The sequence below is a fragment of the Delphinapterus leucas genome, chromosome 6 (genome assembly GCF_059928025.1).
Source record: "Delphinapterus leucas isolate spDelLeu-1000000601 "Yukka" chromosome 6, BTC_Dleu_Yukka2, whole genome shotgun sequence".
NCBI lineage: Eukaryota > Metazoa > Chordata > Mammalia > Artiodactyla > Monodontidae > Delphinapterus > Delphinapterus leucas.
The window spans coordinates 37,941,861-37,958,282 of NC_143134.1; the positions used below are offsets into that span (position 1 = coordinate 37,941,861).

Consider the following 16,422-nt stretch of genomic DNA (forward strand, 5'->3'; position numbering starts at 1 on the left):
TCCTTTTCAGAAACAAATAATTAGGAAACACGGTAACATTAAGTTAAGGAAGTATTAAATAATTTTCCAAAAAATAAAAAGTGTTTTTACTCACCAGTCCATAACACACCACAATTCTTTCATGTTGTTCTGAAGAATGGTTCCAGTGAGGCCAATTCGGACATTACATTTTAAAGCTTTCATAATTTCAGTTACTCTAGCCTTTGGATTCTTGATTCTATGAGCTTCATCTACAATGACAGCTGACCATTCCAAACTATAAAGTGAGGAAAAAGGGAGGAAAGGTTGAAAAAACTTCCCTTTCTTAGTCTATATAATTTTTAGAGTGCAGCTTTCTCTACCGAAGTTTTGCAGTTTTTTTCCTCTACTCTTTGTTGATTCCACAGAATTCTCACCTCCTTATTTAAATGATCACAGCTTTGGACAACCCATGAAAATTAAATGTGTAGGAAAATAAAAAGAAATAGAGATTTTGTTTAGTAACAATGAAATGAAATAACTCATTTAAACATGACTAAAATGGCAAAAAAGGAATCTTCTAAAAGTAATAAAACAGAGAAATAAATATAAAAGAAGCAAAACTTACCATGTTAATTACGAATGAAAAAATATCAATATAAACTCATGATTTTTAAAAGTTGTACTACATAGCTCTGTCTGCTAAAAAGGTTTAGAATTGATTGTTACCCCAGTAGCAATGAACAACCATAGTGGTCAATCCACTAAAAGGAAGCAGATTCCCATGGTGAAACAGTTGATTTCAGGTGTGCAGCAGGGGAAATACTGGAGAGTGAGAAAGCACAGATGTATTCAAAGACAAATGGGGGCACGTCCAAAGGACACAGGAGCCAGACTAATTAGAAAATCTAAGCATGACTATAGCATAGTATAAAACATTGAATAAATAAAAACCCAGGAGTTGTATGAAAAAATTTACTTTAGACCTTTACCTCACACCATATACAAAAACTAACTAAAAATAGATCACAGACCTAAATATAAAGCTAAAACTATAAAAGTTATAAAATGTAGGAAGAAATCTTGTGACTCTGGGTTAGGGAAGAATTTCTTAGATATGACACCAAAAGCATGGTCAATAAAAAATTTTGATAAGTTGGACCTCATCAAAGTTAAAAACTTTTGCTCTTCCAAACACACAATTAAGAAAATGAAAAGACATGCTACAGACTGGGAGAAAATATTTGCAAATCATAACCTGATAAAGAACTTGTATACAGAATTATATAAAGAACTACTACAACACAGTTGAAGTTAAGACAATCCAATTAAAAAGATGGGTAGAAGATTTTAATAGACATTTCACCAAAGAAGATATACAAAGGGAAAATAAGCACATAAAAAAGTCATCATTGGACTTCCCTGGTGGCGCAGTGGTTGAGAGTCCGCCTGCCTATGCAGGGGACACAGGTTCATGCCCTGGTCCGGGAAGATCCCACATGCCGCAGAGCGGCTGGGCCCGTGAGCCATGACCGCTGAGCCTGTGCGTCTGGAGCCTGTGCTCCGCAACGGGAGAGGCCACAACAGTGAGAGGCCCGCGTACCGCAAAAAAAAAAAAAAAAAAAAAAAAAAAAGTCATCATTAGAAAAATGCAAAAAAAACCCAAGAGATACTACCGAAAACCTATTTGACTGTCAATCAAAAAAAGACTGACAATATTAAGTACTGGCAAGAGAAACTGTAAACCTCATACACTGCTTTTGGGAAAGTACAGCTATTTTTCTAAAACAGTATGGCTGTTTCTTAAAAAGTTAAATTTCCTCATACCACCCAGCAATTCCATTCCTAAGTATCTATGCAAGAGAAATGAAAATTTACATTCACACAAAGGCTTGTACGTAAGTGTTCAGAGCAGCATTATTGGTAATAGCCCAAAAGTGGAAACAATCCAAACGTCCATTCACAGGACAAACAAAATGAGATATATATATATATATATATATATACACACACACAAAATAGTACTGTTTAGCAATAAAAAGGAATAACTACTGAAACATCATACATGATGAACCCCCAAAAACATATTAAGTGAAAGAAGCCAGACACAAAAGACTACATATTGTATGAAATTTATATGAAATTTCCAGAAAAGGCAAATCTAGAGACAGAAAGCAGATTAGTGGTTGGCTGGAACGAGATGGGACCAGAGATTGACTGAAAACAAAAAACTTTTTGAGGTGATGGAAATGTTCTTAAACTGGATTGTGGTGATAAATGCACAACTTTATAAATTTACTAAAAACCATTCTATGCTTAAAATGGGTACATTCTATGGCATGTCAATTGTACCTCAATAATCTATGAGTCTATAGTGATACTCAAAAAACAGGGGTTGGGGAGTGGGAGAGAAACTTTGCTATCATTGCGAATGACCATTGTACCAATTTGTTAGTCTGAAAATTGGAAATTAAAGCAAAAGAATCAAGCATCACTCACCTTGCTTTGCCGGTTGAAATTATAGTTAATTTCTAATTATAGAAGAATGCTGTTAATAAGTGTAGAAGAAATGATAAACTTAGGAAAATATTATTTTGCAAAACCCAATAAAATAACTGATTCAGGCAAGAATAATTTCTGTATGCTAATACCACTAAGTAAAAGGATTGAGGGACCAGGATATTCAAATGGTAGCAAAGTGTAACCCACAGAGTACTTCTAATTGTAAAGGGAGAAACATATCTTTACAATGGAGAGATCTGATGATCACCTCCTTAGCCTATGGGACAAACTTCGCAACATTAATAGTAGAACAACTTGACATTAATATCTCCTGAAATAATGTAATATGAAGTCCACAGCATCATTTATGAAGTATTCTTGTCAAAAATGTCTGACCTGAAGCTAATTAAGTCTTTAGAACAAAATCAGCTTACAAAACTACATATGTTAGAGGAATACGTAACTTCTTGAGAAAGCAATCAGACAAATCTAATGTGAGACATCCTAAAACACAACTGGCCTGGTCCCCTCAAAATGTCTTATAATAAAAAAATAAAGTTGAGGGAATGTTCTAGATTAGAAGAGACTAAACAGACTTAATAGTCAACACACACACATTAACTTATATCTTGCCAACATATATACACACACACACACACACACACACACAACTGGTGACTACAGGTGTTGAGTATATAGATGTTCATGTACTATTACTTCAGTTTTTCTAAAGGTTTGATCATTTTCTTAATATAAAGTTGAAAAAGGATAAGAGATCAAGAACAAAGGAAAAGAGGAGAAAACAATCACAAAATTTTAAAAGCAGGGAAGAAGATGAACAAGACAACTTATAAAAACAGAGGAAGGAGGATCCCATGCCAGTAGTAAAGAAAGCCAAGAAACAATCTGATTCATACTATTGAGCTCTTTCTTAAATGGTAGCACCAGATGCTTCTGGAAATTGGAGTTAGGTAAATGTTCAACAGTCTGTTTAAGAAGTTGTTGGAGCTCCTATATACTATTCGTTATCCCACAAAATAGCCAGCCAGGACACTGTAAAGTAAGCAAAAGAAGGGCAAAATACAGCAAAATCTTCATTTTTCCTTAAGAGGAAATCAACAAGTGATGTTAAAAACTTAAAGGATAATTTTTAAGTTGCAGCATAAACATGTTCTTTGAGATATAGAAGTAAAAACTAGGAAGATAAGTTAAAGAGTTGAAGGTGACTGTCTCTGAAGAACAGCTAATGGGGGTGGCAGACAGGAGTGAACTGTGTTCATATCTGGCTCTTTAAATAATATGCATATATAACTTTGATAAAAATAAAAATGAAGTAAAACATAACAGTAATAACAAAAAGAGATACAGCTCACTCATAGAGTGTTTATCTACTCTATGGATTATCTATGATAAATGTTTAATCCTGGTCTATCATATAGAGCATTCTCACAAAAATTACTTAATATTTACTCAGATTGAATATAAATTATATTGAATATTGTTAAAAATAAAGCCATTCAAACAAATAAAGGAAAACTAAATACAACAAAAACTGTAACATTTGATTTTTCTAATTTTGCACAGAAAAGTTAGAATTCTTATTTAATATTTATAACAATCACAGAAAATAACCACTTGACACTATTATATGCTAAAAGTGTAATAAGCACTGAAATACAGAAATTATTCTATATCAAAGAACTCACAGTCTAAAGGAGCAGTTAAACAAAAATTAAAATGACTGTTGCTATGATAAATGAATTTATTACATTTATCTAACTATAGAATATCTCTTACATAATACATTGCATAAAAGCCCAAAGTCAAGGTTTAAATCTCATGTCCACGACTGACTTAGTTGTTGTAGGCTTGTTAACTTCATGCCTCAGATTGTTCCTGTCTCCTGACAGCATCCAGGAAATAGTAACAGGCAAACTTATGAGCTTGTAAGTGTAGTAAAATAAAATCCTAGAGCTTACAAAAAATGGTAGCTCTAAATCCAACTTTACAAAATAATTACATTAAATATAAATGGACTAAACACTCCAAATAAAAGGCAGGGATTATCAAAAAGGATAAAAATGCAAGACCCAGCTATATGCTAACCACAAGACACTCACCTTAAATATAAGGAACAGATAAAAACAGAAAGTTGGAAAATGATAAACATACAGTAAACATAAGAAATCTGTATTGTCTATATTAATACCAGATAAAACTTCAAGATTATTAGATATGAAAAGGAACATTTTTAAAGATAAAAGGATCAATTTATAAGGAAAAAATCCTAATCATCAATGTGTGTGCACCTTATTACAGAGCTTCAAAATATATGAATTGAAAATTGACAGAACTGAAAGGAGAAATAAACAAATCCATAATTATAATTGAAAATTTCAACATTCCTCTCTCAGAAATTGTAAGCCAATTAGAAAGAAAATCAGTAAAGACAGAGAATACTTGAACAACACCTAACCAAACTGACTTTACTGATATTTATAGATCACATCCGACCACGGTAGAAAAAACACTTTTTTCAAGTGTACACAGATCAGAAAAATGCAAATTACACTGCAATGGGATACCACTATACATGCTAAAAACAAAAAAACTGACAATACCAAATATTGGTGAGAATATGAAACAAACGAAATTTAATAGGTTGCTAGTTGGAGTAGAATAGTACAACCTCTCTGGAAAATGGCTTATCAGTTTCTTCTAAAGTTAAACCTATACTTACCATATAACCCAGAAATCCCACTCCTAGGAATTTACAGAAGAGAAATCAAAATATATGTCAAAAGAAGGCTTATACATAAATATTACTTAAATTTTTACTTACAGTAACCAAAAACTGGAAAACCCAAATATCTATCCTCAAATGAATGGATAACAAAATGTGATATATTCATAAAATACAATACAATTCAGCATTAAAAAAGAATGATCACTGATACATTCAATAACATAGCTGAATCTCAAAAACATGATGATGAGCAAAAGATGCCAGACACAACAGTTCTGGAGGCTCAAATTCCAAGATCAAAGTGTTGGCAAGTCTGGTTTCTTCTGAGGTCTCTCTCCTTACAGATTGCTGCCCTCTGTGTACATGAGTTCCTCGTATCTCCTTCTCTTCTTCTAAGGACAACCAGTCAGATTGGACTCCCAGATTAAGCCCCACCATAATGGCTTCATTTTAATTTAATTACCTTAAGTTACATTCTGAGGTTCTTGGACTTGGGACTTGAACACATGAATTTGGAGGGGACACAATTTAGCTCACAACAAGCCTCCTAACTGGTCTTTCTCCATTCAATTCGGCTCTACTCTGCACAGAGCAGCTTCGTTACTTATGAAATGTAAATATAATCATTTTTATCATAATAGTAATCTCCTGAAAACACTTCAGGGACACTCTGCTGCTCTAAGGATAAAGACCAAAATCCTCTAAGAGGCTTTCAGTATTCTTTATGATCTGTTCCTTGCTTACCACACTGGTGTTGTCTTCTGGCCACTTCCTTCTTACACTCTAGGCTACAGTCATTACATGCAGAAAGCATCAGAACTGTTTTCATTTATTAAAAAGTGCTGTGATCTTTGTTGCCTGAAGGCCTCTATAATTTTGTTTATAAGCGATAAATTTATTTATCTATTTTTGGCTGTGTTGGGTCTTTGTTGCTGCACGTGGGCTTTCTCTAGTTGCAGCAAGCGGGAGCTACTCTTGGTTGCGGTGCATGGGCTTCTCATTGCCGTGGCTTCTTTGTTGCGGAGCACGGGCTCTAGGCACACTGACTTCAGTAGCTGTGGCATGTAGGCTCAGCAATTGTGGCTTGCGGGCTCTAGAGCACAGGCTCAGTAGTTGTGGAACACGGGTTTAGTTGCTCCGCGGTATGTGGGATCTTCCTGGACTGGGGATCGAACCCATGTCCCCTGCATTGGCAGGCAGATTCTTAACCACTGCGCCACTAGGGAAGTCCTCTCTGCAAATGTTGTTTGTTCCCTCTTCCTGGATTATTTTCCTGCTCTTTCCTATTCTTACCCATCCTTCAATTCTCACTCAGCTCATAGGTCATCTTCTCTGGGAAGCTCCCTGACTACTCTCCTCACTCTGCAGCAGTCAGGCTCCTCATGTGCTCCTATAACATCCCCTGTTTCATATTATAGCATTCACATGACTTTATAATTGGCTGTCTCTAGATTCCCCACTAAAATCTTAAGATACAGGTCATTTCTTTTGGGTACTTATAGTCCTGGAATAGTGGTTCTCAATATGTATATGCATTTTTTGCCACTCTATATTCACAACAGACTCCCATAATTAAAATAATTCATGAAAATCACTGTTTTAGTCCAGAGGTATCATACACATAAAAGGTTGTACATGAGATTTAGGACAAGTCCTATGCATTAACATGCATTGTTTGGATAGGTAATAGAGGAAATTAAATAAGGAACTGTATAAAATCTGACTCAGGATTTTCTTCTTAGAAAATAAGTTAATTATTATAAACTGTCTATTTCAATAATCCTGAAATAAAGTTAAATCATGCTAAAGAATATTTAGAGCTTTAAAAAAATCACAATATAAAGGTTAAATACAATTGACATAAACAGAATACTAATGCAATCATTCCCATTATTTCGATTACCTGTTAAGTTCATCCAGACATAAGCGCAGTGTTTCATATGTTGTTAGAGCAATTTCACATTTCCTCTGTTTCACACGAGTCAGTTCACTGTCTTTTTTGTTACCATGTAAAATAGTGACTCTGAAATATCCCCAGGTGTCCAGTTCATCCCTCCAGTTGTAGAGGACAGAAAGAGGAGCAACTATTAAGAACATCTGTAAAAAGAAGAAAAAAAATTTAATGATATAATTTTTTAAATGAAAAAGAACCCCAAAGTTAAATCCAGAATATCAATAGTCCTATTCCTTGATTTTTGACACTGTAGTTAATAAGTATAAATACAACTGAGAAATTGAATATATCTGGACTTAGAAGTCCATCAAAAAATACTGTTGTTTACTTAGCACCTTATTAGGAAAAAAATAGATACCCAACCTTGTCCAAAGGAGCAGCTATTTTTTATTTTCCCCCCAAAAGGAGTTGAGAGATAAGAAAAAAATAATTCTCCAAAACAAAAAAAAAAAGTATAATCAGGATCCCAGTAATAACTTCAAGGGCCATGTGGGTAATAGAAATATGCAAAGCAGGCCAGGCTTTTTATTGAAATGTATGGTCTTCCAGAGCTCTCTTTCCTTTTCACTTTCCTAGTCCATTTCCTCTCCCCCTCTCTCAGATACTATCAGTTGATAACCTGGAAAATTCACTGGAAAATTGAAGCAATTAGAAGAAAACCTCTTCTCTTATCACTAGATCAATAACCTACCTATAATTACTTCTATATATTCTGCTCTCCCATCTATTACCATGGGTGAACTGTCCATGTTCTTTTCTAAAGACAAACCCTGAACTTATATAGTGACTCCAATCACTTCCTGTCAACCTGAAGTCAATGATGAAGAAACTGTTCCCAATCTGCCCAACATGATTACATTTTGCTTTTCAATGGACCGCATACAACCCCAAGCAAACACATTCTAATATATATTTCTCAGCGTTAAAAAACAAACCTAACAAACAAAAAAATTCCTTCTTAAACCTACATCTCTCTCTAGCTATCCCCCATTACTTTACTTTCTTTATAGAAATGATCCTCAGGAGTTATCAATACTTGCTGTCCCTACTTACTCTCCTCCTGTTCTCTCTTAACTCATGTAAGTGGGACTTCTGCCCTAACCCATTAAGATTAACAATATTTCTGTTTAATCTTGAAATAAATGTTTTGGGGTTTCACCAACCTTTCCTGTACTAATCCCAAATCCTGTTGTCATCAGCCATTTTAATTTTTAATGTTTTTATCTCTTACTGCTACCACTATTCCTAAGCTATTATCTTTAATAGGGTTTTAAGTAAGTTTCTTTTCTGCAGTTTTATACTTGTCCTACTTGATAAAGATGAGCCAATTACACATACATACAAACAAAAAAATAAAATAACAAACAAAAAAATAATACAATACTACTCTAAATCCTACACTCTCTTCTATGAAACATTTCAGCTGGGCCATTTGTCAGCTGTAAGATGTCATATCTGTGACTTTGTTTTAGAAACAGGAAAAAGAAAAAGAAGAGAAGATTAACCTACTAAATGTGAGAGTTCCTTTTTTCTACCCCAGCATCAAGCATATATAAGTACTTTTTTGTCATACGTGATTCATCTCAAATAGTTTCATCTTCTGGCTCGGAATTTATCCTACGAATTCCATTTTTCTCCTACTACTTTCAAATAAAAAATTTGGGCTCCAAGTAATAAGCCCAGTTATTGTCTTTGCCCAACCCCCCAACCTTTTTACTTTTTAATATCATAAGATGAAAATGTTATCCAAACTCCAACTGAGCGCTTTGAGCAGTTTTCCACTCGAGGGGTCATTCATCAAAGGTGTTAACGAATCTACACTTTACACTTTGTTGTATAGCAGAAACTAACACACCACTGTAAAGCAATTATACTCCAACAAAGGTGCTAAAATAAATAAATTAAAAAAATCCCAAACATAAAAAAAAAAAAGGTGCCAATGAACCTAAAGATTCCTAGAATCGGCCCTAAGATTCCAGAAGTTGTTTAAAAATTAAGACATTCCTTATAGACATTATTGGTCTTCCAAGTTGTAAAAGGTAAATCAAATGGATCAATAACTCATTTTAATACTAAAAGAGGTAAGAGAACTGAGTTATGCCATTTAACAGACATTAAACCAAGGACTTCACATAAAAATGCTATAAAGTAAAAATATTTATTATTTCCTTTTTAGAGATGAGAAAACTAAAGTATAGATGTGTTAAATAATATGCCCAAGGTCATAATGCTATAAAGTGGAAAAGTAAGTATTTGAACCCATGTCTGTGTAATTCCAAAGCTCTTAACCAACAATGATATATCATGTTAGCACCTTAAATCAGAAAGCCTATGACCTTGAGATGCATAACATTCTTATTTGCCACTGTAACTATGGTACTTTGTGCTGTGCTTAGAAAACAAAGGTGTTCAGTTGATAAATGAAATAATGAATAAAAGCATGTGTCAGTGGCAAGGTAGGAATAGCACTGTCTATGCAGAGGACAATGACAGACCACCAGAGCCAAAGTAAAAATTTCATATTGGAGGAAGTGTGATATCAAGCTGAAAAATAAAATGTACCTATATTGAGAGAACTTACAGACCATAAATTTGGAATTTTTGCTATTTAACTCAAAACTCTAAAGCATATTCCCTGTAATTAACTCTACAATCTTAATTCTTTCAAAAATGCCAAATCTAATTAATTTACATCCTAATTGTGCATAATTGATAACTTTTCCTTTGATATATTATGGCTATTTAATATACGGAAATTTAAGTTGAGAATCCACTCTAGGAGCCTCTGCAAATCCCTTTTAGAAAAGCAGCATAATAGTAATACCAAAACTTGAATAAACAGTCTAACAAAGTAGAAAATTATAGACCAATATCACTTAGATCAATGGAGAGCAAAACAATAAATATCATCTCTTCTAATTAAACAAAAGTAAATAAAACATGAGAATGGAAATGACAAGTAAAATTATATTTTCAGAAAACATAAGTAAAGCAAATAAATGAACAGTAAATTAACTAACAAGAATATTAAAGAATTAAGAAAGTCAAATTTAAAAATATATGTGGCACCTTAAATAACTTAGACCAGATTGACTTATAACTTATATACAAATGATTCCAAAAGCAGCAGAATGTATTCTTAAGTTCACATGCGACATTCTCCAGGATAGGCCATATGTTAAGCCACAAAAAAGTCAATATATTTATGAAGGTTGAAATCATATCAAGCATCTTTCCTGATGACAGTGGTATAAAACTAGAAATCAATTACAAGACAAAAACTGGAAAATTCACAAATTTGTGTATATTAAACAACATGCTACTGAACAACCAATGAGTCAAAGAAGAAATCAAAGGAGGAATCAAAAAATACCTTAAGACAAATGAAAATGGAAATATAATGTACCAAAATTTATTGCTGCAGCAAAAGCAGTTCTATGAGGAAAGTTCATAGTGATAAATGACTACCTCAAGAAACAAAAAAATTCTCAAATACACAACCAAACTTACACCTCAAGGAACTAGAAAAACACAAACTAGAAAATGAAGCCTAAAGTTAGTAAAAGGAGGAAAATAATAAAGCTCAGAGTGGAAATAAACAAAATAGAGACTAAAAAGATGACAGACAAGGTTAATGAAACTAAGAGCTGATTCTCTGACAACACACGAAATTGGAAAACCTTTAGCTAGACATAACAGAAATAAAGATAGAGGGCTCAAATAAAATCAGAAATAAAAGAGGAGAACTTACAGTTGATACCACAGATATAAAAAGGATCATAACAATTTTATGCCAACAAATTGGAAAACTAGAAGAAAGGGATATATTCTTAGAAACATACAATGTACCAAGACTGAATCATGAAGAAATAGAAAATCTGAACAGAACAGGTCCTAGTAAGGAAATTGAATAAGTAACCAAAAACCTCCAAATAAACAAAAGTTCAGGACCAGACAGCTTCACTGGTAAAATCTATCAAACATTCAAAGAAGAATTAATACCAATCCTTCTCAAACTTTTTGAAAAAACAGAAGAGCAGTGGATGCTTCCAAACTTATTTTATAAGGCCCAATACCAAAACCAGACAAGGATACCACAAGAAAGGAAAATTATAGGCTATATCCCTGATGAACATAAATATAAAAATCCTCAATGAAATATTAGCAAAATGAATCCAACAATACATCAAAAATGATCATAAATTATTATCAAATGAGATTTATTCCATAGATGCAAGGACGATTCAACATATGCAAATCAACTGCATGATACACCACATTAACAAAATGAAGAATAAAAACCATACAGTCATCTCAACAGAGCAGAAAAAGCATTTGAGGAAATTCAACATCCATTTATGATAAAAACTCAACAAATTGGGTACAGAGACAACATACCTCAACATAATAAAGGCCATATATGACCAGCACACAGTTAACAACATACTCAATAGTGAGAGCTGAAAGCTTTTCCTGTAAGACAAGGAACAAGACAAAGATGCACACTTTCACCACTTTTATTCCCATAGTACTGAAAATCCTAACCAGAGGGGAAAAAAAATCCAAATTTGAAAGGAAGTAAAACTGTCACTATTTGCCAAAGACATAGAAATACACGGAAAACCCTAAACATTCCACCAGAAAACTGTTAGAATTAATAAATTGAGTAAAGTTACAGGATACAAAATCAATACAAAAATCCATTTCATTTTTACACACTAACAACTATTAGAAAGAGAAGTTAAGCAAACAATCTCATTTACAACTGTATCAAAAAGGATAAAATAATTAGAAATAAATTTAAACAAAGAAATAAAAAGTCTGTATACTGAAAACTATGAGACACTGATGAAAAAAATTTTAAATGTCACAAATAAATAGTAAGATAATCAATGCTCATGGAAGAATAAATATTGTCAAGATATCAATAAATGGTGCTGGAAAAACTGGATAACCACATGCAAAAGAATGAAATTGGGTCACTGTCTTATACCATACACAAAAATGAACTCAAAATGGATTAAAGACTTGAAATTAAGACCTGAAACCATAAAACTCCTAGAAGAAAACATATGCAGTAAGCTCCTTTACATCTTGACAAGATTTTTTTGATTTGACACCAAAGGCAAAGGCAACAAAAGCAAACACCAAAAAGTAGGACTACATCAAGCTAAAAAGCTTCTGTACAACAAAGAAAACCATCAACAAAATGAAAAGGAAATCTACTAAATGGGAGAAAATATTTGCAGACCATGTATATAACAAGGGGTTAATATCAAAAATATATGAAGAACTCAGTAGCAAAAAATCAAACAAGTAGCATCATTTGCAAGATAATTAAAGAAATAGTGTACAGTAAATAAAATACTGGAAAAATTTTTGTTTAATCACCATTGAAATTGTGTCTGATGCTGGTATTATGACTGCTAGAAAAATCCTCCCTCTCTGCATTAATACTGATTATGAATTTTACACAGAATCTTTGAAGTTTTATTATACAAGATAGTAGTATTTTTAAAAGAATTTACTTTGATTCATTTTCATAAAGACTGAATCCCAATCTTAACAGCCTAAATCTAAAGAATCATTCCAAGAATATTTGAAACGTATAGTTTGTATCTTTTCCTTTAGGAATTTATTCTTGGCACAAAACATCTATTTCACACATTCTTAGATGATTTATTCACACTTGAAAAGGTTAAAAATATATATAAGATGCATCGTGTATCACACATACATACCTCAAACCCATCACTCCTTAATTGATAACATTTAAATTCATTAAAAGGATTTTTTTCAAGTAGTTCGAACATTAATTTTTCAATATTCCATTGCAATTTTGGCATTAGCATAATAAATATAAAGAAATTTATTTCTCTTCTAGCTATTTAATAGACTATCTTTTAAATTTATTTATTTATGGCTGTGTTGGGTCTTCATTTCTGTGTGAGGGCTTTCTCTAGTTGTGGCAAGGAGGGGCCACTCTCCATCACGGTGCATGGGCCTCTCACTATCGCGGCCTCTCTTGTTGTGGAGCACAGGCTCCAGACGTACAGGCTCAGTAATTGTGGCTCACGGGCCCAGTTGCTCCATGGCATGTGGGATCTTCCCAGACTAGGGCTTGAACCCGTGTCCCCTGCATTGGCAGGCAGATTCTCAACCACTGTGCCACCAGGGAAGCCCAATAGACTATCTTTTAAAAATGCACTGAGGTGAGCTTTGACAGGGTGAGAGAGAGTCATGGACATATACACACTAACAAACGTAGTAAGGTAGATAGCTAGGGGGAAGCAGCCGCAAGGCACAGGGATATTAGCTCGGTGCTTTGTGACAGCCTGGAGGGGTGGGATAGGGAGAGTGGGAGGGAGGGAGACGCAAGAGGGAAGACATATGGGAACATATGTATATGTATAACTGATTCACTTTGTTATAAAGCAGAAACTAACACACCATTGTAAAGCAATTATACCCCAATAAAGATGTTTAAAAAAAAAAAAAAAAAAAAAAAAAAATGCACTGAGGTTTTAAATGAATCAAGACAAATTTATCTTTTGTAAATTTCATCACACAAAATTATAAGTTTTGTTTGGATTTGCTTCTGGGGAATACTGTAGGATGTCACTGGTAATCTCATTAAAAACATTCTTTATAGAATTCCAGTTCAAATGATTAACTAAACACATGCATTTATTGATGCCAATAAAACAAAAGGACAAATATAAAAATCAATCCATAATAGCAGTAAAATGCCTGGAAGGGCACTACCGGATGATCAGAACACTACAAAAACAGATGAGAACTGACATACTTGAAGACCTGAGGAATCCATCCTTTACCTACATAAGAGAAAATTTCCAAAAAAAAAAAAAAGAAAACCCACAAAGTGAGTTTTCCTAGAAGAAACTTAAATATGACAACAACCAACAAAATAAAACAACAACAAAAAACTCAATGAAGAACAGGCAGTTGGAAGGACTGGGTCATGGAAACGAATGGAACATTAAATGTAAATAGATTAAATTCTCCAATCAAAAGACATAAAGTGGTTGAATGGATTTTTTTTAAAAAAGACCCAAACACATATTACCAATGAAATTCACTTCAGCTTTAAAGACACATATAAACTTAAGGTGAGTGGATGGAAAATGATATTCCATGCAAATGGAAACCAAAAGAAAGTGGGGATAGCTATTCTTAGAGACAAAGAAGGTCATTAGATCATGATAAAAGGGTCAATTCATCAAGAGGATGTAACAGCTGTAAATATTTATACACCCAATATCAGAACACCTACGTATATAAAGGAAATATTAACAGATGTGAAGAGGAAAAAAATGACAACAATAAAATAATAGGGAACTTCAATACTCCACTTTCAACAATGGATCACTCAGACAGAAAATCAATAAAGAAACATTGAACTTAAACTACACATTGGATCAGATGGACCTAGTGACACATACAGAACATTCAACAGGAGCAGAATACATATTCTTCTCAAGCACATATGGAACATTCTCCAGGACAGATAAAATGTTATGAGACAAGACAAGTCTTAATAAACTTAAGAAGACTGAAATCATATCAAATATCTTATCACATAATGGTATGATATCAGTCAAAGGGGAAAACTAAAAAATCCACAAATATGTCGAGATTAAATAATATGCTCCTCAACAGCCAATGGGTCAAAGAAGAAATCAAAAACGAAATCAAAAAATACCTTAAGACAAATGAAAACTGAAACACAACATACCAAAACTTATGGGACACAGCAAAAGGAGTTCTAAGAGGGAAGTATATAGTGATAAATGCCTATATTAAAAAAAAAAAGTCATATGTACAACCCAACTTTATACCTTAAGAATCTAGAAAAAGAGGAACAAATTAAGCCCAAAGTTAGAAGGAAAGAAACAACAAAGATCAGAGAGGATAAATGAAATAGAGACTAGAGAGATAATAGAAAAAATTAATAAAACTAAGGGCTGTTTTTTGAAAAGATAAACAAAACTGACACCCTTAACTAGACTAAGAAAAAGAGAGAAGGCTCAAATAAATATAATTAGAAATGAAACAGGAGACATTACAAATAATAACACAGAAATACAAAGGATCATGTGAAATTACTCTGCACTATTATACACCACCAAATTAGATAAACTAGAAGAAATGGACAAATTACTATAAACAGACAACCTACCAAGACTGAATCATGAACAAACAGAAAATCAGAACGGAACAATTACTAGTAAGGAGAGTCAATCATTAACCAAAAACCTCCAAACAAACAAAAATCTAGGACCAGACACATTCACTGGTAAATTCTACCAAATTAACACCAATTCTTCCCACATTCTTCCAAAAAACATAGAAAAGGAGGTGATACTTCCAAACATTTACAAGGCCAGCATTACCCTGATACCAAAACCAGACAAGAACACCACAAGAAAGGAAAATTACAGGCTAATATCCCTGATAAACATAAATCCTCAGTGAAATACTAGCAAACTGAATTCAACAATACATTAAAAGGATCATACACCATCGTTAAGTGAGATTTATTCCAGGGATGCAAGGATGGTCCAACACATTCAAATCAATCTGAAAACAAAGCTAAAAACAGTACTTGAACTCTTGAAAACTTAAAACACATTAAGAATTATAATGCTTCTTTAGGGTCAAATTTAAATTGACACTAAGAATGGACCTAGGGCTTCCCTGGTGGCGCAGTGGTTGGGAGTCCATCTGCCGATGCAGGGGACGCAGGTTTGTGCCCTGGTCTGGGAGGATCCCACATGCCACCGAGTGGCTGGGCCCGTGAGCCATGGCTGCTGGGCCTGCGCGTCCGGAGCCTGTGCTCCGCAACGGGAGAGGCCACAACAGTGAGAGGCCCGCGAACCGCAAAAAAAAAAAGAATGTACCTATGTTATTGAAAATAATAGGAAATTTAAAGTAATAAGATTTTTTAATACCTTAAGCCAATACTTCTCAAAATTTTACACTGAAATGCCCTTAATCATAGACAAGAGTAAACTTGGACTTCTCAGCAATCTTATATATAAGAAATATGTAAAAGACACTGTTTAAAAACGTGCAGAAAGTGGATCATCACCATAATATGGTAAGGATTTCACGAAATCAGTTAAACTTTATTTCTATCCAGTTTCCTGGATGCTGAGGACAATATAAAAGTCAGACACATACCTATAGTACACCTTTCTTTTTTGCATTTCATTTTTTTTTAGAAATCTTTTATTTTTTA

The 16,422-nt window shown here is 33.6% G+C and overlaps 1 protein-coding gene across 3 annotated transcripts in view; it reads right to left on the reverse strand.

The window, feature by feature from the left end:
• Positions 1 to 16,422, reverse strand: part of ERCC6L2 (ERCC excision repair 6 like 2) — a 140,388-nt gene that overhangs the window by 89,221 nt on the left and 34,745 nt on the right. For all 3 annotated transcript variants that reach the window (XM_089913020.1, XM_022558976.2, XM_022558978.2), the window contains exons 4-5: positions 7,110 to 7,303; positions 95 to 256 (exon numbers count right to left, since the gene is read on the reverse strand). In XM_089913020.1, the coding sequence (XP_089769146.1) occupies positions 95 to 256; positions 7,110 to 7,303 (356 nt within the window). The remainder of the gene's footprint in view (positions 1 to 94; positions 257 to 7,109; positions 7,304 to 16,422) is intronic.